The 21234-nt window shown below is 47.3% G+C and overlaps 1 protein-coding gene across 1 annotated transcript in view; it reads left to right on the top strand.

Annotated features, from left to right (window-relative positions):
* The first annotated feature begins 7544 nt into the window (after window positions 1-7544).
* lrig1 (leucine-rich repeats and immunoglobulin-like domains 1) overlaps window positions 7545-21234 on the top strand; it is a 29849-nt gene continuing 16159 nt past the window's right edge. Inside the window, exons 1-3 of the mRNA XM_072714977.1 lie at window positions 7545-9026; window positions 19507-19578; window positions 20286-20360. Coding sequence (XP_072571078.1) covers window positions 8830-9026; window positions 19507-19578; window positions 20286-20360 — 344 coding nt within the window. The 5' untranslated portion in view covers window positions 7545-8829. The remainder of the gene's footprint in view (window positions 9027-19506; window positions 19579-20285; window positions 20361-21234) is intronic.

Here is a 21234-nt window from a genome sequence, read left to right as displayed (position 1 = left end):
TGAATCCTTGGGTTCCTTTAAATCAGAGCTAGATAAGATTTTAACAACTCTGAGCTATTAGTTAAGTTCTCCCCAAGCGAGCTCGATGGGCCGAATGGCCTCCTCTCGTTTGTATAGTTCTTATGTTCTTATGTTCTTAAAGGAAAAGCAAAGGAAAAGCAAAGGAAAAAGCAAAGGAAGAGAAAGGAAGAGTAAAGGAAAAGCAAAGGAAAAGCAAAGGAAGAGCAAAGGAAGAGCAAAGGAAAAGCACAGGAAGAGCAAAGGAAGAGCAAAGGAAAAGCAAATGAAAAGCAAAGGAAGAGAAAGGAAGAGTAAAGGAAAAGCAAAGGAAAAGCAAAGGAAGAGTAAAGGAAAAGCAAAGGAAAAGCAAAGGAAGAGCAAAGGAAAAAGCAAAGGAAGAGAAAGGAAGAGTAAAGGAAAAGCAAAGGAAGAGCAAAGGAAGAGCAAAGGAAAAGCACAGGAAGAGCAAAGGAAGAGTAAAGGAAAAGCAAAGGAAAAGCAAAGGAAGAGAAAGGAAGAGTAAAGGAAAAGCAAAGGAAAAGCAAAGGAAGAGCAAAGGAAGAGTAAAGGAAAAACACAGGAAGAGCAAAGGAAGAGTAAAGGAAGAGTAAAGGAAAAGCAAAGGAAGAGCAAAGGAAGAGTAAAGGAAAAGCACAGGAAGGGCAAAGGAAGCCTTGGTCAATAACTCCACACTGATGCAGGTGCTGGGAATATCGGGTGGTGAACCTGTGAGTCACTGGTTCTGCTGCTGATTGACAGCCTGCAGATGCTCTCTCTGTATTTGCATCTATGTTTACCGTCTTGTTATTATTACTATGGAGTTTTCATGTTATCAGGCATGTTTTCTCTGCATCCGCTCATCTCCTGCACCCGTCCGAGGGCATAAAGCTGCCCGGCTGCTTTTTAATGCCCTTACTCTTGCGGTATGTGGTCCGACCTGTAACCTTCACCACTGAAACTCTGACGTGGCAGGGAACTGTTTCTGCCTGGAAGAGCGCGCCGTATCGCTCCGGCATGAGCCCTACCACTCCGAGCGCTTTTTCTGCGTTCACACGTCTCCCAGAATCCATCACACCTTTTGCCACAACTGCTTCCCCAGCACAGTCTCCCAGTAACGCTGGAGCCTATCCTGAGAGGCACAGGGTACGAGGGCACATCCTGGAAGGGACCACCCCAACTACAGAATGGAAATATGATGCCATTAACAAGGATGCATAAGAAAACCTGGATGGAAACGAATAAAAGGCCGTGATCTTGCTCTCTGTAATCTCACCAGCTGGGTGTTCCTCCTCCACAAAGCATCCTGCAACATTTAATGGAAAAAACAAGCAGTACACTTATTAATAGACAGAATTTGAGGCTTTTCCCCCAACATAAAAATGAATTTTGGCACCAGGATTTCCATAAGAAGGTTCATTAGCAAACACATTCTTATGTACTTTAGTACTCATATGCTGTAGAATTAACAGGTGTGATTTGATTGAGATTACCCCATTGTGACACAGGCTTATGGAAATATTAAAATTTTACTTGTTTCAGCCACTGGCTACTATTTGTTTCCATGTCTTTGTTACTTCTCTTTGATATTTATAAATCCTGTTTTATTATATATTTTTATATTTGTATAGTTAAAAATTTGATCATTATTTATTTGTATTGTTCCAAATCTTTTTTTGTTTGTTCCAAATCCGTGCATTTTCTGGTCATTATTACTTAGTAAACATCCAATCAGCAGACAGGTATATAAATGACGTGGGATAATATGCATGAAACTCCAAAGTGGAGTTGGGTGAATCATTAAAGGCCGTGAGCGGACGTGAGCATCGCCGTGCGGCGTAAAGCTGAGCTCACCGATTCCCCGGCCCACTGCCAGCAGGGCCCAGGCTGACGAGGCTCCGAAAGGTGGCAATCATTACGCTATTACACGGGAAAAGGTCCGACGTGCGGGTGGTAATAGGCTTCACAGCTGCATCAACGGCCTGCTGAAATCATGGCAATTTCAGGGCGGACCAGAGGACCAAGTTCATTACTTACGGCCGGTCATGTGTGGCCTTGGAGTCATTTGGTGCCCTGAGAAGAAATTTCAGGAGAACAGAAATCAATCCATTATAGAAATGACTAACATCCCCCTTTTCTGCATTTAAATGCCAAGGATTACATTATTAGGGAGGATAATAGCATGAATTATGCAGAGCGGCCAGACTTATATTAAATTATGAAGGATAACTGCTCCCTAAAGGCCTTTGAGCTGCACTCTGCGGCGGAGCGTGATTAGCGCGCAGCCGCGCTGCAGGGCGGGCAGAGCCGACGGCCCTCGGCTGCACTCTGTGGCGAAGCGTGATTAGCGCGCAGCCGGGCTGCAGGGCGGGCAGAGCCGACGGCCCTCGGCTGGACTCTGCGGCGGATTAGCGCGCAGCCGCGCTGCAGCGCAGGCAGAACCAAGTCTGCGCCCTCTCTGGGCCGAGCTGGGACTGGCTCCCAAATACAGGCTCATTTCAGAATGCTAATTTCTATTATCAGTGATCAAATAAAGCTCCACTCGAGGGGGGGAGGGGGGCTCCCCCAAACACCCAACTCGCCTTTCAGTCTATTCACGAGTATTTTCCTTTGATCAGGGCGGGGGGCATTCAGCTGGGGAAAAGGAGCCCACAGCCGGTGAGCCCAGCTGAAACTGCTTGTGGCCGGGGGGACTGGGGATTGGAAGAGACCCCGAGTCCTCACTGGGGTTCTCCCTGCCGTCCTTTCAGGATGCCCTCCTCAGACGCATCGCATATGCAGGATCTGGGAAGAGTCACCCCCTCCCCCTCTACCCCGTCGTCGAAGGTGACCTTTGCAGGGAACTTTCCCCTGCTTTTTAAAAGGTGTCCCCAGCTCTAGTATGTGCCCCGTGTGCTGCCATACTTGTCTTTCTTGTATATTAGGGACTTGCACACTGCAGAAACTTTTTTTCAGGAACCAGGAATTTTCGTTGCGTTCACACCGCAGGAACTCGGCCCAATTGTAGTTCCTCGGAGGCAGTTCTGGAAGCCGTCTTTAGTACCTACTCCAGACTGACTTTGTTCAAACACAACCTACTGGAGATGTGGTTACAGTGATGGATTCCTGATTGATTGACCACAAGTACTGCCGCTAACAAGGAAGTGAGGCAGAAGGGCATGAAAAAGATATAATTAGCAGAGCAAAAATTAATCCGATGGACTTAGATTTGTACTTAAGTTACATTTCATGAATACTTTTTTTTGCTTGCGACTACATATTTCTGCATTGGAATATTTGACTGATAACCAATATACTTTTGTCTGATATCGCCGGTGCTGGCAGTGAAACCTGCAGATTGTATTAGCAGGATAACATTACATTGTTACGGATCACATGAATAAAACATAAATAAAAGACCTTGTCTGGTTTTCATTATGATTAATCCTCCCAATAACTAACAATATGATTATCCTCCATTGTTACAGGGTGGCGGTATAGTTTCGTATTAAATTATGTGCGAAGTTTGACCTACAAGTTTGAAGTTTGACTCCCAAGTTCAGCATAAAGCTCCTGGTTCCTGTTGTGTGGTGTGAAAGCGACACGTAAAAGTGGGCTGGAGCTCCTCAGTTTAGACACTCAGGGAACCGTAAACTGGGACCAGGTTCCAGAACTTTGGTATGAAAGTGTCTCCTGCATCAGTTTTCAAAGTGGGAAATCAACAAGAGTCGATAATACCCTATAATAACGGTCAAGAGAAAAATGTGTACGGTAAAACACTACAGACATAAAAGCAAAACATCACAGCAACTTATTACAGCTGGTAACATGCCAACAGATTAAGAAAAGGGCGACACAGACCAGTACGGCGCTTCACTGGATTCAGTTAGTGTGTGGAATGTCCTGTAGTGTCACTGGTGACCTGATCAGGGGATGCATAGCACACTCTAACACTTCTCTCTGCACTTTTAATTGCACACGTCACAGAGTGAAGGAAGAGTATTTGTCTTTTTGTGTACAAAGCGCAACGACAAAGCCCGAGTGTTCGGAGATAAACTGAATTTTCCACCTGAGGCAGCAGGCTGTCGGCCTCTTTTGAATGCATAATCAGACTGACAGAGCTGGCTCACTCTCATTCAGACTCATTAACACCTTACAGGCTTTTCAAAACACTCTCTGTTTATTTAGTTCCAACTTGTTAGCTTGTGGCTGTGCACCAATCAGTTCTTTATAAGAGACTTGAATTCCCTTGACAAATAAAGTTCGATCAAATGCCAAAACTGTACAAAATATGTAAGCTATACACCATGATGATTATCTTGAGCTTAAATGTGCTATATTACTTCAGCACAGACTATAATCTAAGTAAGTAAACTTGGTCTTTTGATCAACTTCGGAAATGATCACTGAAATTTGTTATCGAGTGACTTTCCAAAGGCCACAGAGCAGTTATACGTTTCATTTATCAAGCTCTGATAAAAGACTGGTCTGTGATAAGGGCTCTGATATGGCGTCCCGAAACACGACAGAAAGTGGTCCAGCCAGCACTGACCCACAGGGAAGGTGAACAGCTTGGCAGGGTCACATTCGCGGTAAAAAAAAAAAAGAACAGACAAAAGCTGCCATACAAAGCAGCCACCTTTAAAAGGACGCAGCTTCCAGCATTCCCGACTGTTCCAGAAGGTTCTGGGCCACTGCTTTTGCTATGACATAGCTGAGCCCCAAGCTCTAATGAAACACCCATAACCAAGCAAACAAAGTGTCACACATCCCCCCCCCCCCCCACCGATGTACGGAGTGAGTGAAAAGGTACAAATGAGCAAAACACTTTCTGAAAGAAAATGGAAACTGGCTGCTGACAGAGGGCTCTGCTAACAATGCATACCTTCAGCGCAGTGGCGCTGCCGTGAGCCTGGATAATAGGCCCAGGACGAGGGGCGCCCCCCCCCCCCGCTCGACTGACAGCTCACAGGTGTCTTTCAGCACCTTTAGGCCGCTGCCACAGTTAGGCCCCGAAGAAATGAAAGGAACTTGGCAGGGAGGGTGTTCGCTCTGCTAAACAAACAGCGGTGCAAAATGTAAATGTCGGTGTGCACACTGAAGGAAATTCAGCGCCATTGTGTTTGGACACCTGGGAAAGTTGAGAACCCAGAACGGCTTTCTTAATAATCCCACAGTCAACTACTCTTCCACGTACGATACAACACATTGGGAAAATATGTGCAGGTTTTCTTTAGAGTGAAATCAGAAAGTGATTAATTGTGTCTGGGACAATGTTCAATCTATCTTTTATCTATGCAACCACCAAAATCCTACATTCCAACAATTTCCTTCGGGATTAATAAAGTCTCTCCCTCCATCTCATTCTGCCTTCCTCCCTCTTTCTCTCCCTCTCTCTCTCACAATCTGTCTCTGTTTCTATCCATCTGTCTATCCATCCATCCAAGAAGCCAAAGTTGCTTCCAATGCAGGCCTCCTGCCTCTGAAGAGGCCTACATTTTCCCCATCGCATGCGGACGCACTGCGTTGGCAGGCTCCAGGCCTGCTTTCTGAGCGACCCTGCTTCCCATTAGGAAGGTATTTCCACCCGTTAGCCATCGAGCGGCACTGCGATGAGGCGGCCCCGTTTCACGCCTCTCCGCTTTATTGTTGATGAATTGCTCCACCGGATGGCTTGTTATCTTTGAAGATCCTTGAGGACAAGAATGATAAATTACCAGAACCTCACCCTGCATAATCCACACCCCCACCGACCAAGTCAACATCTCAATACCTTGTACCTTCTCAAGGCCCTGTCGACCTTTCATCTCCATCCAGACAAGCTCAGGAGGTTTGGCGAGTGCAGAGAATGGGCTTGGGGATGGCTGACTTGCCGATCTGCTATGCCCGTTACCCCGGCTCGATAAAACACTTAAAAGCAAATGCTTGATCACTCAAAAAGGCCTGAACAGCACAGCTGGTATAGAAGAGTGCACAGGCTGAAGCTGAAGGGTGATGTATGTCCCAAAGGGTTCCTGGCCCCTTGACCTGAATATCTGGTGGACACGCCTATGGCAGCAATTATCGCAGTTTCTACATAGGTCTGCAGCCACTTTGTACAACAGCTTGATGCAATTTCTGCTCATTCTTCCTGGAAGATTAACTGCCTCAAAATTTTCAACCACACATGGTCACAGAGAATAGTGCTATTTGTCCTGACCATAAACTACCACACCACTGTAGAAAGTTTATAAAGTAAATATCTCAAGATCTGTCTACAGTTCATGCCAACAGCAGTGGGGGGCTAAAACATAAAGAAATACATTTAATTAATAATTAGTTACTTTTAAAAGACACCTTTTATACAAGTGTATCCTGACTGTAGTAATATTTAATATTTTTCAAACATTCACGTTTTAAATTTTGCACGTTGTTTTCTAGTGTCTAGTCTTTATTTATTAAGTCTTCTTTGATTAATTTCACCATGCATAAATTTACAAAAGGTTGACTGATTATATTCAGAATTAAGTTCGTTTCAATTTTTTTCTACCAGGCCTTAACAAAACTACACAGACAGCAACAGCATTTTGAAATTAGGAGGATAGTTTACATGGCGGTGGCTTTGACAGCCGTTCTAAACAATTTTCCGTAAAAAGGTCATCCGACCACCACGCCTACAGAAATGTGTCTCCGTAATAACCGCCGTGGCTCTGCTGTCCTCCAGTCATGATGTGATAGCATAGCTATTGCCGTTGAATGCTAAAGGGACAAAGAGATGACGCTTCAGCACCCTCCAGATATACAGGTGCGATCCTGACGTCTCACCATTCGTGATTAACGGCACGGAAAGCCTTTTGACAGCTTTCCACCATCGCAACGGTTTGCGCAATTTCACATCAATAATTTTAGCCTGGCAGGAGTCACGCCAGAAAGCTTCCTTACTTAGTCACATAATGAAAGCATTATAATGAAATGCTTAACCACTAAATGCCTTAACAACATGATATTGTAGGGAAATAGCAACGCATCGAACCTAATGCCGTACGCATTATTTGCACAGCTAGTAACACAACACAATAAATAATGCCGATCGTTTGCAGAGGCGGTGTAGCGAAATGTATGGTTGCAGGTTAGTATATACTTCTCCGCTCAGTATGTGAGGACTTTGCGTGATCCCTTCGCGTAGCACAGCTTTCCTCTTGCGGGACGAAGCCATGCATTTAGCTGAATTGGCCTTTATAGGCTGACCTCGTGCCAGGGTGTGCGTGGTGCGTGCCGCGTGCCCTGCTATGGACTGCCATCCCGCATAGGGAGTCCCCTTGTCTTGTAACCTGTGCTAGGCTCCCGGCGACGCTATAAATTATTATCATCCAAAATATACGAGGAATACTTTATTCATTTACTGTTTTATTACACTCTAACTAACATCCTAATTCATTAACCCAATAGGCCTATAACCAAATACAATTAGATCATTAAGGAATGTGTATCACATCGGGGAGTCATTAAAAATGAATCGCGTACTATGTAATTAACCCATTTTAATGATGGCAGTTTCCACGTCACAAAATGCTCTGTTGTTGAGATTAATGGGCTGCAGTTTAAGACACAGAGAGTTCAAAAACTCTGAAGTGCGTGCATATTAAAGTATTGTATCGCATCTTTATTGTATTTGCTATTATATTCAATTCTGCTGTTTTAGCGTCGTACAGTAATATTACGTTGACTAGTGGCCCTTTAAGAACCGTTGAGAGTGAAAGGAGGCGGTGAGGTTTCACACCAGGAGTGGGAAACGTGGGCGGCGCCAGCGCGGCATGACTGACAGCTTCTCAATGGCAATCGAACCACACGGCGCAAGAAGAATGTGCATCGACCAATGACATTGGGAGGACGCGCGTCACTCAAAGTGGAGAGCCAATTGCAATCCTCGGTGGGCGATGCTTAACTCCGCAATGTTTCCAGCGTGGGGATCCGGAGCAATTGCTCTGGGGAAAAAAACTAAAGGGGAAAAGAAGGAAAAGTGCCGTGGTGAATCCTGTCCGAGCTGCGGCAGATTTAGCTATAATAACCGGATCGCTGAGATATGCTAGTCACAGCATGCATCTGATAAGTAGCCCTTAAGATCTTTCAGATGCGTTTGCGATAAAGTTGGGTTTATATCGTTTAGTAGGCGTTTCATTTTGCCGTTTTGCAGCATTACAGCGCAAGAAAAATCAGCGTCTTTACCCTGAAGATCTAGGCTCCGCGGAAACTTGAAATTAAAAGTACATTTAAAAAGTGGAGGAGTGAATATTTCAAAGCCCTTTGCATCTTGGTGACAGCGTTCAGGTCGCCTGCATGGACAATTGTAGAGCACGTCCGTACTTATGCTTGGGGCGAGGGCTATTTAGCTAGTTATTTCGTAGCATGTCGTTAGAAAGAAATGTTAAAAAGTTACACTCGATAACGTTTTAATGGGAATATCTTAAAATCCGTTTGCGGGGGATAAATCCTCCCCAAGACGGGGAGCCCAGGCTCGCAGACAGATCTCCTTTTCAGCCTTTTAAGGGCAACTGCCTGCAACTTGCACTGAGACCTGGCGTCCGGACAGCTTCTTGTGTTGCTTCGTTAATCGTGATTCACCTTTTGATTCAGTCCGGCGGGGTGGGGGTCGCAAACTCTGCCAGGGGGAAGTTTAAAAAGTAACTTTTACCGGCATGGGAGCCGCCTGCAACGCTTGATCGCAACCGGCTGCTTCGCCATGCAGATGTCCCGCGTCCGGGTTGAAGTGCACCGACCATAAGTGGTACTGTGGTTAGCCGGACACCCCCGCTACCCATCCATCCGTGGATACAAGGAGCAATCAGTGGCCGCGCTAATAAAACTGGATACAAAATGGCGGCGTGGCCGGGACACATGGGATCGGCGTCTTGGTGTGTCTTGTACCTGCTTTCGTCCCTGGGACTGCTGGCCGGGTCCGGCTCCGCTTTGCTCTGTCCCCTGAACTGCACGTGCGAAGGGGACTCTGTGGACTGCAGCGGGCTGGGGCTGACGGACACGCCGCAGGAGCTACCGGTCCGGACGCGCTCCCTGTGAGTATGGACCGTGTGCGGGGCAAGGGGTGTGGGTGTGATGATGTAATTTCTTCATGTTTTATGGGTTTTTAATGGATGAGTCCACCTCGCCTTGGTCCCAGGTTCATTTTTAATTTTGCCCTCAAATCGAGGCATAATATACCTTTACAGATGTTTCATCATAAACCGTGGTAGAGTTTAATTGACTTAATCAATTTGTCTAACAGTACATCGTCTATCCGCCAAGGTTTCCGTCCGACATTAGAAGGAGGCGCATAATTGAATGTTGTTGGCAAATTAAATGTTTAATGCCGGCTTCTGTGGATGATGGATTAATAATTTAAGGATATGAATTTCTTTGGTAAATCATTATGGTACCATAAATAGTTGTTTTAATAAATCAATTCCGCCGTAGATGCACACTGTACACTTGTGGCTTTTGTAACTTTTTGTTTTACCCAGAAACTGTGCCGATTTTGTTAGATTCAATGCGTCAGAAATACAATTACAAAACACATTACTGTTTCTAAGATGTGAGTTTGTAAATGTATTAGTCTGTTGGACTAGTTTACGGATTATCTGATGCCTTGTCATCCGCCCTGCTGAAGGTAAACCCGTTTGAAGGGGAGGGGAGGGGGCACCAGGAAATTTCCCAATGTCAGTGTACCTGCGTTTAAAATATTATCAAACTACAGCCTGCTTTGAATTGATATCGCTTTCCTCCATGGAAGTTGACAATGCAAGTCTCTTTTTAACATAAACTGATTTTTAAATAAAATGTGAATGCTTATGTTAAATGCTTATGCCTGGCCTGACAAACCCAGACATGACATGATTTTCCTGGAATAAGTTTCTCTTTCATTCTTCTGTCCCTTTAAAACTAAGACATTGGAATGTTTCGATGTTTAATGTTACTCCTTAGGGGCAGACGTCCATGCAAAATGCCCCTTAAGTCAGGAATACGGCCTCTGTCCGGGTAGTTATAAGGCAGTAATGAGTAACCAGGTCCATGTACCGACCCCCGGTGGGAGCTACACGGGAGTCGCCTCGGCATCTTTTGCACTTCGTCCTCGGCAATATAAATTTGTCACTTTGCTGCTTAGAGGCCTAAATTGAATTGAATAGGCCTAAAACTTACAGTAATCTGTTGGCAATAAAACTTATGACCTTTTTTTTGTCTTTTTTACGGCCAAGTCTATATCTGCAGTACTTTTAATGCTCGTTTTTTTCTGGGCGAATTGCATACGGTAATATTAAGTAATGTGTTTTGCTAATTGGCGTCGCTCCGTGTGACCCGCAGACGGGCCCCCTTTCCTGCCTGAATGGTCCCGGGATTTAACGGGGAAAGGATCGTGTCCCTCGGCCGGGGAGGGAGCCGGGGCAGCCGGGCTGTTTTTCTGCCCCATTCGGCACTTCGGATGGAGTATAAAGTTCGCAGGGGATGCAGGCGGACTCTCCCTGCGTATCGCGGACGTTACCCGTCATGTAGGCGGCCTTCCGTCTGCTGCGGCCCCTCGTGAAGCCTTGTGTCACAGGGTGGGGTCTTATAATAAATGATTGCGTTTTTCCGCATCGCCCGCCTGGCTTAGGAGGAATGGACTCTGCTGGTTCGGATTGATTCGGCGAACCGAGCGCCGGACCGGCTGCTTATTTTAGGGTCGCCGGAGCAGCAGCCTTGGCCCCCCGGTCTCCCTTTACTGCCGGCGGCCTTTGACATTTTGCCAGGCGAATTACTGAAGGGCATAAAGTGTCCCTGTTATGTTTAGCACTGGTGGCTTCAGCACTGAGTCAAACCGTGTGACTGAGGGGATATTTATGCTCCGTGTCAATGAAAACACGCTGACATTTTCCCTCGCATCCTGGCAATGCGACTATAGGACCGAATGGTATTTATTAAGCACCGATAATGTAAACCAGTTATTGGGGTTTGCGGTCCTACCCTTAATCATCGTGGGTGAATGTCGAGAGGAACCGTAACTGTTGGTTTCGTTGTAAATTTGCCCGAGTATTGGGTTTAGGGTTGATATGCCCCCGCGGGGGGGCGGCGGGTCACGCTGGGAGCGCATCTGCTCCGAATCAATCAGCGGAGGAAAAGCGCTTTAAGAGCAAACCGTCGGGGCGAAGAAGCTCAGACGCCCTGTACTTGTCACAATACTGTCAAAATACTTTCCACGCTTTCTCCCTCCACCCTGGTTATTAACGGCTCCCCTGTGACAATATAGCTTCTGGGGGATTGTAGGAAATGAGGCGGTGTTGGCATATTTCACGCAATCAGTGTGTTTAGACCCTGGAATGGGAAATGCCAGTGTAAAGGATTGGAGGAAAATTATGGCCCTAACTTACTTTGCCAGTTTTTAAATCCGCTGTACATGCATTAAAGAGTTTTCTTTAATTTTATTTTTAATAAACCAACATGTCCTGAAGTGTTTGTGCACTTTAAATGTGGCGAACAGAGCAGAACTGTAATACACACTGATTGATAATCCAGTTATTACTGGATTTGTTTTGTTTTATAGTCTATATGGCATTTTGTTCACACGCAGGGTCATAAATCTGCAGGGTAGTGAGTCATCCATGTACCGTGTTTTCACTTACACTGTCTTGGTGCAAAAAACACTCCCCACGTACTGTAAAGGACAGGAAGCCATTATAGTACCGGCAGCTGTTCGTTTTTTATTTATTAAAACCAAAATGCACCACTTTGGTTGACCTCATCTTATGGAGAGGCACTTCAGTATTTTTAACAAGTAGGTTAACAGTCCCCATGAATTTGTAATCATGCTGCTTGGGGTGTCTCCTGATAGTACTTTAATAGTAACATGTCTTTCTGGAACACAGTAGGTGAGATGTGCCCCCTGCCGCCTTTTAGATAATGTGATATACTGCAGGAGCTTATTCATACGGCTGTTTGTGTGCTTTTTGTCAGATATAAGCCACACGCAGGCAGGTTTGCCATGACGTCGTCTTCAGACTGTAGGGGACTTCGTGCCAGGCGGTGACTTAGGATAAGGAAGCGGGCCGAATCCCATCCGGATGGGACACTTACTGAACGTTTTCCTGAATGAGCTGACTCTGATTTTTATGTCAGTTCTCTTCCTGTTCGGACTGGGCCCGAGTGCTTTGGGTCTCTGTCTGCATGGGGTGGCGTTGCCCTTGAGGCCCCGTCTAACTGTGGGCAGGCTGTGGGGCCACAGTGATCTGCAGTCACTGAAGAGCAGGGGATGAGCCGCCTGGAAAGACTGATTAAGGTAACCCTGTACGAAGCTGACTGAAACCGCCTGTTTCGGGAGGAAGTGACTCAAAGCAGGGTTTCTGGTCAGTCCTAGTAGACCAAGCAGAGCTGCTTCTGCTGTCATGCATGTAGGTACAAAGGTGACAGACAGGCTTTTCAGTAATTTTGTCCTACTGATGTCAGTGATGGTTTGTGTTTTCCGCTCTTACCGGTTACTATTAATCATTGCTGATCGAGGCTCGATGAAGGCGGGTTTCGGTTACATATCAGGACGTCCTCAAGCAAAGTTTTAAGACCTAAGTCTTGAATATAACTGATTGATTCAAAAAATGGTGGATGACAAATTATGGTATAGGACTGCAGAACGGATGAGTATTAGAACATGTTACAGGTCCTGGACGCTGCAGGCGGCCCAGACAATACTGATTTACAGGCTGATGCATAGCTGACAGCTTGGGAGCCAGAAATCGACATTCCTGAGAAATCTGGTAATTGAAAACAAAAGTGTGTGTGTGTGTCTCTCACTCTCTCGAGCTCAAAGCCCCTGCCTTTGTTTCATCGGGTGTCTCTGAGGTAGTCCAAATAGATGAATCATCCGTAATTTCTGTACATCTGGTAAGAGTTGAAATCTGGAAAAGCCATTTAAAGCTCGTGGGGGTGGGAGCACGGGGTGCCCTGAGCGGGGAGGCCCAGTCATATCTGGCTGGCAAACACACGGCCAGCAGTGGGACAGTTGAGGACCAATCGGGAGTGGGCGCAGTTGGGGACCGATCGGGAGCGGGCGCAGTTGGGGACCGATCGGGAGCGAGCGCAGGCGCAGTTGGGGACCGATCGGGAGCGAGCGCAGGCGCAGTTGGGGACCGATCAGGAGCGGGCGCAGGCGCAGTTGGGGACCGAGCGGGCGCAGGCGCAGTTGGGGACCGATCGGGAGCGGGCGCAGGCGCAGTTGGGGACCGATCGGGAGCGGGCGCAGGCGCAGTTGGGGACCGATCGGGAGCGGGCGCAGGCGCAGTTGGGGACCGATCGGGAGCGGGCCCAGTTGGGGACCGATCGGGAGCGGGCGCAGTGGCAGTGCCACTAACTGCTGCTCTCTGCTGTCGCATCGTTAGAAGATGCGGCTCTCGGTGGTCAAACCCATACTTTGCGTTTCAGCTAATTAGGCTCATGGCTTCCTTTGATACACTTAATTATTATTTAGTGTGTTTATCTGCAGTTGAAAAGTGTATTTAGTGGAAGTCAGAACTAGTTAACTGCCTTTTGAAGAATGTTAAGCTACATTCATCACAAAGAATATTTTGTTCTTGGGGTGTTTTAAATGAGCCTTTTTTGGTCAAGCCAGTTTGTGGTTTTGTCACTGATTAAACAAAGTCTTTTATTTTGTTAACTGCGTGAGAGGATCTAGCAGGCCATCTGGACGGTAGCGGAGCGTCTGCTGCTTTTTGGTGTTCCCCTCCTTGCGGGGGGGGGGGGGGCTCCCAGGCCAGTATAGTGGCCCCTGTGTTTTGCACCTTGCCCCAGGCGAGCCCAGCCCCTTTGCCCCCCACCCCCCATTTACTCAGACCGCACATTTCTGTAATGAACCGGCTTTGGGGGTCAAAGGCACACGTGCTCTCAACATGTTACTCTGCTGTTTCTGGATTTAGTCAAATATATCTTTTAATTATGTATGTATGCATGCATAATGTAAATGCATGATTTCATATGCATGTTCAACTTCCCGCCTGAATGAGCCGCATATTTTAATGCGCTGCATGTCTGCGCATGGCTGAATCACGAGTCCGCCATGACGCGAGCTGCATTTTACTGGTTTTCTCATATCGGTTTTACATGTGACTGTTGAATGTCCTTTGCTATAATTATGAAAGGTTGTGTTTTAGTACTGCAGGAATTGAATATAAACACAGAACTATTTGCTAATGAAGTGATTAGTTGTTCAGTTACATAATTTGGTGTTATAGTGTGTGTTTAAAGTGTTAGGGATCTTCTAATAAGATTAATTGGAGGTTTTTGAATGGACCTAAAACTAATTATGATTTTCCCCATAAGAAATAATGTCAGTTGCTTCCTGATACCCGAGCCTGTGCTATTTCAACGGTTTCTAGGAACTAGTTACACTCGGGTAAGCTGGTCGTGTTGTATTAAGTTTTTAATTCTCGTCTGGCCTGGTTCTGTTACATTTGACGTGTTTGGATCGTTTTGCCTGCGAGAGAAGCGTGTTCTTGTGGTCACGTGTCCTGTCCCGTCACGTCACCATTCGGTAAATGTCACTTAATGATGGGAAGAACTGAAGTCCGGGGGAGGGGCCTCCCAGGCTGAGCGGGCATGCCTGCTTCCTGCAGAGGGTTATTCTTTGACTAGCTGATTGCTGTTTGAACTGGGGGTGTGTACAGGCATAAAAGAAGCCGCCGTGTTCGGAGGCTGTCGTAAGGTCCTGTTGCCGACATCATTTCACACCCTCAAAGACTGAAGTTCACGCATCGCTTATCAGTGATATCAGATAACCTTTATCTCTGAAGGCCCCAACCCGCACCCTACCTGTGAGTTGTAGCATTGTGATGTATGACAACATCTCTTTAATGAAAGGTGAAAGGGAATGGATGGACCCTCCCCCTCCGTGTTTGAGTGACATGGTGTTGATGGTAGCCTTTGTGGGCATTTATTTGTATGAACTTGAAAGTGAAAACATTTTTCTGGAAATTCCTGTTTTTTTTTTTCTTTAACATATTGACCTCCTCCACAGGCACACATACCAAAAAGGACTTGAGGTTTAATCAGGTTGTAGCCTGTCTTGAGTCGTGTGACAATGGCAAATTTATAAGCCTGGGTGTCCTGTAAAAGTGAGGGCCAAACACCATACAGTCTCTGTTCTGCCTGTTCACATCACGTGTCCTGCCCTGGGGGATGTACGGAGACGCTTCCATGCAAAGTCTCTCGAGAGATATAACTTTCTCTAGAAAAACAGGACTAGCTTGCTTTAAGAGCATAGATCCGTCACTCACTTGTTGTTCGTTTTCGTTCGGGTGGACTTGCAGCAGCTGTCGGGTCCTGTGTTGAACCGTGTCCAGTGTTTTGAGTGTGGATTAAGGAGGAATTTTCTTGTTTTGCTTGTCATTTTCTAAGAAACGTCTGCTGCACTGACCCCAGGAGGTGCAGGTGGATGCTGAAGGCGGCCGTCCCCGGCATGTGTTCTGCACAATGGGTTCACCCATCCAGAGGGGGCCAGAGTAATTGCTCTGGGCAGGTTTACAGTAGGGAGGTGTGAACAGCTCATTTGTCTGTCTGAGAAGCGGGGGTAGGGGGCAGGCATAGTGGCAGATTGGGGTCACGCTGGGCATGGGGGATGGGGCATCCGAGAGGTCCCGTTTTCGGGGACCGCAAAGCTGAGGGCTGAGGGCTGAGGGCTGAGGGCTGAGGGCTGGACCTGGCGCAGTAAGCGGCACTCAGCCGGATCCGATCCCCGATGGGAAACACACGAGCCCTTTTCTCATTTGTGGCGCGTTTTGGTAATTTGTTACAGTCACCCCTCGGATTCTATGGCGTACGGTGGGATTAGTTTCGGTCCAAAACAGCTCGGCCTTCAGAAATGGAGTCTTTAAGGCTTTGTAGGCCATGAAAATAAAATAACACTGTAGTAGTGGAACAAACCTCAGGTAGCTTTTGACTTTCACTTTCACAGAGCCGCGCTTCAGAGGCAAATCTGCATGGCCTGGTGGCCGCAGACAGAAATTTGAAGCATGGAATAGGTGTCAATTATGAAGATGTGTGTAATTACAAGACTGAGAACCTGACTCTGCTTGTAGGGGCTGGATACTTTGCACTCCACTTAAAAATACAAATTTTAAACAATTTTGAAACCATATTTTTTTATGCTTTTTGCCTGCCTTTCCTCTATGTTCTGTCCCAGCTGGTTTCCAGGCTTGTGGTGCAATGAGAAAAGCTGCTATTTTAAGGATTTCTATTACCATTTCCTTGTTTCGGAGTAGAGGGCCGTGCACCGACCCTGCCTCCGCTCGCTCGACCCGGTCACAGCTGGGCATTTTCACTGGGTTGTTTTTAAAGTATTACGACACTCTCCTTCAGCACACATTCTGCCTGCCAGTCAGTGGCCAGAAATCCAATATTAATGTGAAACTGGGACTTCTGTTCAAATAGGAAGCCGAGAAGCTGAGGGGAGGCGGCAAAAATGCTTATTTTCCCAGTGAATCATAGGCTTTTACAAAGGGCTACAATTTTAATCGAAGTCTTTGTAGTGGTCTGGTGGTGTCGTGACCTGATTAGCAAACTGCTTGACCTCATGCTAAGGCAGTTAACTTGCTGATTACACGTTTGTGATTACACGTTTGTGATTACACGTTGTTATCTTGCATCATGCCTCCCCGATTCAGATAAGCAGGTAAAAGATGGATGCATATCTTGCATGTATTGTGTTTTAGATTAGGAAAATGTCTTTTCCTTCAACTGTAGCTCAGATGAGTAAATGAGTTAGACGACTGACTCTTTGTTGGGTCGGGTCAGGTCCTGGTAGTTTGTTTCTGCTCTTAGCATTGAGCTGATTTGAGAATTTGCACATGCCCCTCCAGGAATTCGGAAGGACCACTTTTGGACGATATTTCTATGCTGTTTGCTCACCTCTTGAAATATTTAACATGTTCAGGAATCTATTCTGTTAAAGCTGCATACTGAGAGATGATTGGAAGACCGCAGTTGAGGAGCTCCCATTGTTTATCATGCTGCATTTTTAAACACGGGTGTTTAGATTTTGTGAGACAATCCAGGGTTTGCTGGTTTGTGATTGTGGCTGCGGTGACAGGCAGCCTCTTCCTTCTACAGTCGCTCGGCTGTTACGCAAAGCAGCATTTTTGGACTAATTGCCGGCTGAGTGATCCGAGATGCCTTCCGTTTTTGTTTGCCTTGTGTGTTTTGTTGTGATCGGGCTGCCGGGACACTTGATTCTAATCCAGAGTTCACTGCCCCACGCCACTCTCCTTCCTTCCACCTCTCCCTCGCTCCCTCGGCGTTGCCAGAACCTGTGAGTTTCTGGGCATGACGTCCTTGGTTAAAGTCAGCGGCGGACTTCAGCGGCGGACTTCAGCGGCACACCAGAGGGAGGTGAGCTGCGTTAACAGCTTGCGTTCGCGACGTAGGTGTCAATTACAGCAAGGCTCCCGATAAGGCCTTGAAAGCCAAGCCGAAGGGAAGGGAAGTGAATAAAAAATGAAAAAGTTGTGTAAACATCGCTGGTGCTGGGCCGTCACCGCCGGGACGGGAGGGGCTTTCCTTCCTGCCCCAATAAAGGTGAGAGGTTTGTGTGTTCTGACAGCCCCTGGTTTGTGCTTCTGGCGCGGTGGCGGCATTGGCTGGCACACTGGGCACGGCCTGGGCCGCCATCCCTGCTGCACGTCTGCCAAGCGAGAGTGAGGCCTGCAGTGCCTCAGAGGTGCTCACCATCACTACAAATGTTTTTTTTTTTTGCTCTTTAAGCAGAATGTAGTGCAGATGTGTCCCTTGACAGTTAGGCTGTTTGGCTGGCAGACGGTAACTGCTGTAGGGGAGCTGGTGTGTCACCTACTCTCCGATGTCCCTGGCTGATCCTTGTCTCAATCATAGGAAGGAAACGTCTTCAGATTAGATTCTTATTTAAAAGAAAGTACATGGTAGGGGCTGGGCTCAGAGGATCAGTGCCAGAGGTGTGACCAAAAACACTCTCAGATGAGAGGCCACCCTGCACTTTGTGTTTACCTAGTAGCCCTGGATAGCGGATCCCGCGTCACTTGTGGGGTTGTCTAATTCTGCAGGTCTAGCAAAGCTAGCAGCCTCATATGCAAGTTTCACATTTCATATGCAAGTTTGAGCGACACAGGTACTGGTCTCTGGGGGCCCTTGGTGGCTCCCATTGGTTACAGAAATCACAGCAGAGCACAGTGTGGTTATTTTATTTTCCGTTGTGGTCTCTGTGAAACCTCCCCCCCCTCCCCAACCTCTGGGCCACTTCCATCTATGCAGTTAGGTAGTAATGGTTGAAAAGGATAGAAGATGTAAGGGGGAGTTTAGAGATCAGGTGTGCCCACAGTAGATCGGTGACGCTCAGCTGGATGTGAGGATGCCGTCTCAAGCCACTTGATGTCCCCAAAGCACAGCCCTGAATGCACCCGTGTGTTCAGGTTTTGGCTCGTTTTCAGGTGAAGTCTCTGGAATCAAAGGTGCCACATCTAGAATGAAACTGCAGGTCATTCTGTGGTCCGTCTTTAAGAGGAACTGTCCCTCTTCAGGTTATGTGATGGGCTTTCTCCGTAGCAGGCTCCCAAGGGACGCCTGGTGAACAGGTGTATGAACCAGCCAGTGCTCACTAGGGGGAAGAAGGCAGGACCACACTGCCGTTGCCCATAAAAGGGTGAATATGACCTGAGATAGCAGATAAACATGGGTATCTGCTATCTAGCTGGGTGGCAGCAGTGATGTGTTTTCTTTGTTCTTGGCTAAGCTGGTGTTTTGGTTAAAATGATTGTTGTACCTCATTCTGAGTGGCAGAAGCTGTGAGTTCAGGTTGTTGCCGGGTGATGAAATGGACCGGCTCCTGTCTTGCATCATTCTGGCTAAAAGGAGCATGATACAATGTGTCAAATAATTCATGTCATGGAAAATTGCCCATTTTCATACTGCCCTGGGTCCAATCTGGACGTGCAATGCAAATTTCATTACGAGAGTGCTGAGCGTGAAATTGGGGAACTCTTGTAAGATGAGGCCCCTCTGTATTCACCTGAAGCAAGCTGATGGTTCCTCTATCATAGCCCCTGACTTGCGGCTCCATATCATAGGCCCTGCAGCCCAGCCCAGGCCTCCTTTCCCACAGTAACACAATCTCCAGACAAATTGCACTTTTAATTCCAGTTACAGTATGGATGCAGACTTGGCTGTTAAATGCACCACTGGGCTGAATTGCTGATGGCTTTTCATAAAGACAAACGGCTCTCGGCTCCGTTGGAAATGGATACGTGCTGCTGCAGTGCTGCTATTGATCGAAGCCCCCCCCTCCCCCCCCCACACCAGGCCAGATGGGGATATTGGGCGGTTGTGGTCCCATGTGTGAGCGGGCCTGCCTACTTCACTGTGAGCATTTGTGCTGAAGTGTACAGCCCCCCTCGCACCAGAGACGGGGGTGGGGGTTAGCTTGCCTAAGATGGGGGCAACGGAACCCTAGGCTGGCAGATTCATGGAGGAAAAGGAAAGCCGTCAGCTCTCTAATTATTCCCTCTCCCCATCCAACAGAAACCTGAGCCGCAACAAGCTGAGGACAATCGATGCGGAAGCCCTCTCCCAGCTCTCTGGCCTGCGCGAGCTGTAAGTATCCAGAACATCTCTCCCTCCCTCTCTACCCCCGGCCGGTGCTTTGGTTGCCCCGCCTACCTGCCCATCTTCATTACCGAATCGATCAACAATGGGCAACTAATCCATTGACGCTCCTCTTCATGGAGTTCCTTATTGGTTTTTTAAAGTGATCCTAAATGACTGGTGTATGGGGGCAAACATCTGCTCAAATGGTACCCCCCCAGAGGAGCGTTCTGCCCTTTTTAAAAAGAGCAGTGACCAGTAGGGTCCAGGCTAAGTCCTCGTAACAGCTTTCCTTGCAGGATGGATGGCTTTTGGAGGCGTATTTGCACTCATACTGGCGCCTGTTTGAATTTGCCCCCTCGCTCTCCGTCTCTCCTGCTTAATTATATTGTTTCTTAAAAGGGGCGGGCAAGTGGATCACCGTTCGTTCATGCATTTGTCACTTTGAAATGAAACCAATTGGGAGGTAAAGAAGCACTTTTCTATTTTAAGCTCCCCTCATCGCCATTTGACACCAGTCAGAAACCAGTCTTGTAAATATTTTATACCGAGATCGGGTCCATCTGGGGCTGGGAGCGCCGGCTCTCGCGCCGAACCCAGCGCGCTTCTCATGCCTCCTCTGCCGTGTCCTGCCTCCTCTTGCATGTCTGTTCTTTTTGCTGTCAAGCTGTGGCTCTGTCACCTTGGCCTTCATTTTCCCTCATTGTCTTCCACAGGCACTTGGACCACAATGAAATTTCTTCGATCCCATCGCTAGGAGCTGTGTCCAAAAACATTGTGTCCCTTTATCTGTAAGTACAGCTGAGCCTAGGTCAGCATTGGTGCTGATGGATCGCTGTGCGTGTGGCTTTTTCTTTGGGGAATATCAACCGTGACACCCCCCCCCACTTGATACATGTAACCACAGCAAGTGTTGCACCTTTATCCTGATGTTTTGTGAATTCTCTTATTGGTTATTTCTTGAGTTGCTCAGGTATACAAATACTGGTGAGAGGGCTGGTTTTAGTAAATGTAAATGCTGCTGTGGTGTGAACAGGGCTTGGGAGTCCATATGGTACAGCCAAGCTTGGAGAACTCTGACCACTTGTAAAGGAGACTTGTGCATTAGTAGAATTAGGTTGTGCATGAAGATGGGCCCATATCCAAAAGGTATCACAGTTCACAATTACATGCGCCGGGAATAACCGGAAAGGATTACCCTGGTAGGGAAACTGTGCCAGGGTGGGGTGTGTGTGTGTGAAGATGGCTGGCCACAATCACTGGTCGGGGAGGTCTTAGCTGCCTCTGTCACATCTCCGTGGAAGGGCATGCTTCATCTTTGGGGGCTAGGAGGGTGTTGTGGTCAGTTAGGAGGGTGTTGTGGTCAGTTAGCTCCTCTCCCTGTAATTCCAGGTGCCATTTTAAAATTCCACTCTGCTGCTTCCGTTGTTTTATTATATACCTACAGTTGGTTGGTTGGCCAGGAACCTGTTGGGACACCTGTGGTTTCATGTCTTCTGAAGACCTGACTCACCCACAGCCTTGCTAAGTGTTTCCCAGCCCCTCCAGCGGGAGTGCACATACCTCATCTATGCCTCAGTCTTTCCCAGCCAGAGGCTTCCAGGGGAATTCTGGCATCTCAGTCAAGCGGAGCTGAGCCCCAGGGTAGGGTCCTGTCACGGTGAC

Source organism: Paramormyrops kingsleyae, chromosome 8 (genome assembly GCF_048594095.1).
Source record: "Paramormyrops kingsleyae isolate MSU_618 chromosome 8, PKINGS_0.4, whole genome shotgun sequence".
NCBI lineage: Eukaryota > Metazoa > Chordata > Actinopteri > Osteoglossiformes > Mormyridae > Paramormyrops > Paramormyrops kingsleyae.
This window is presented reverse-complemented; position numbering and strand designations above follow the sequence as displayed.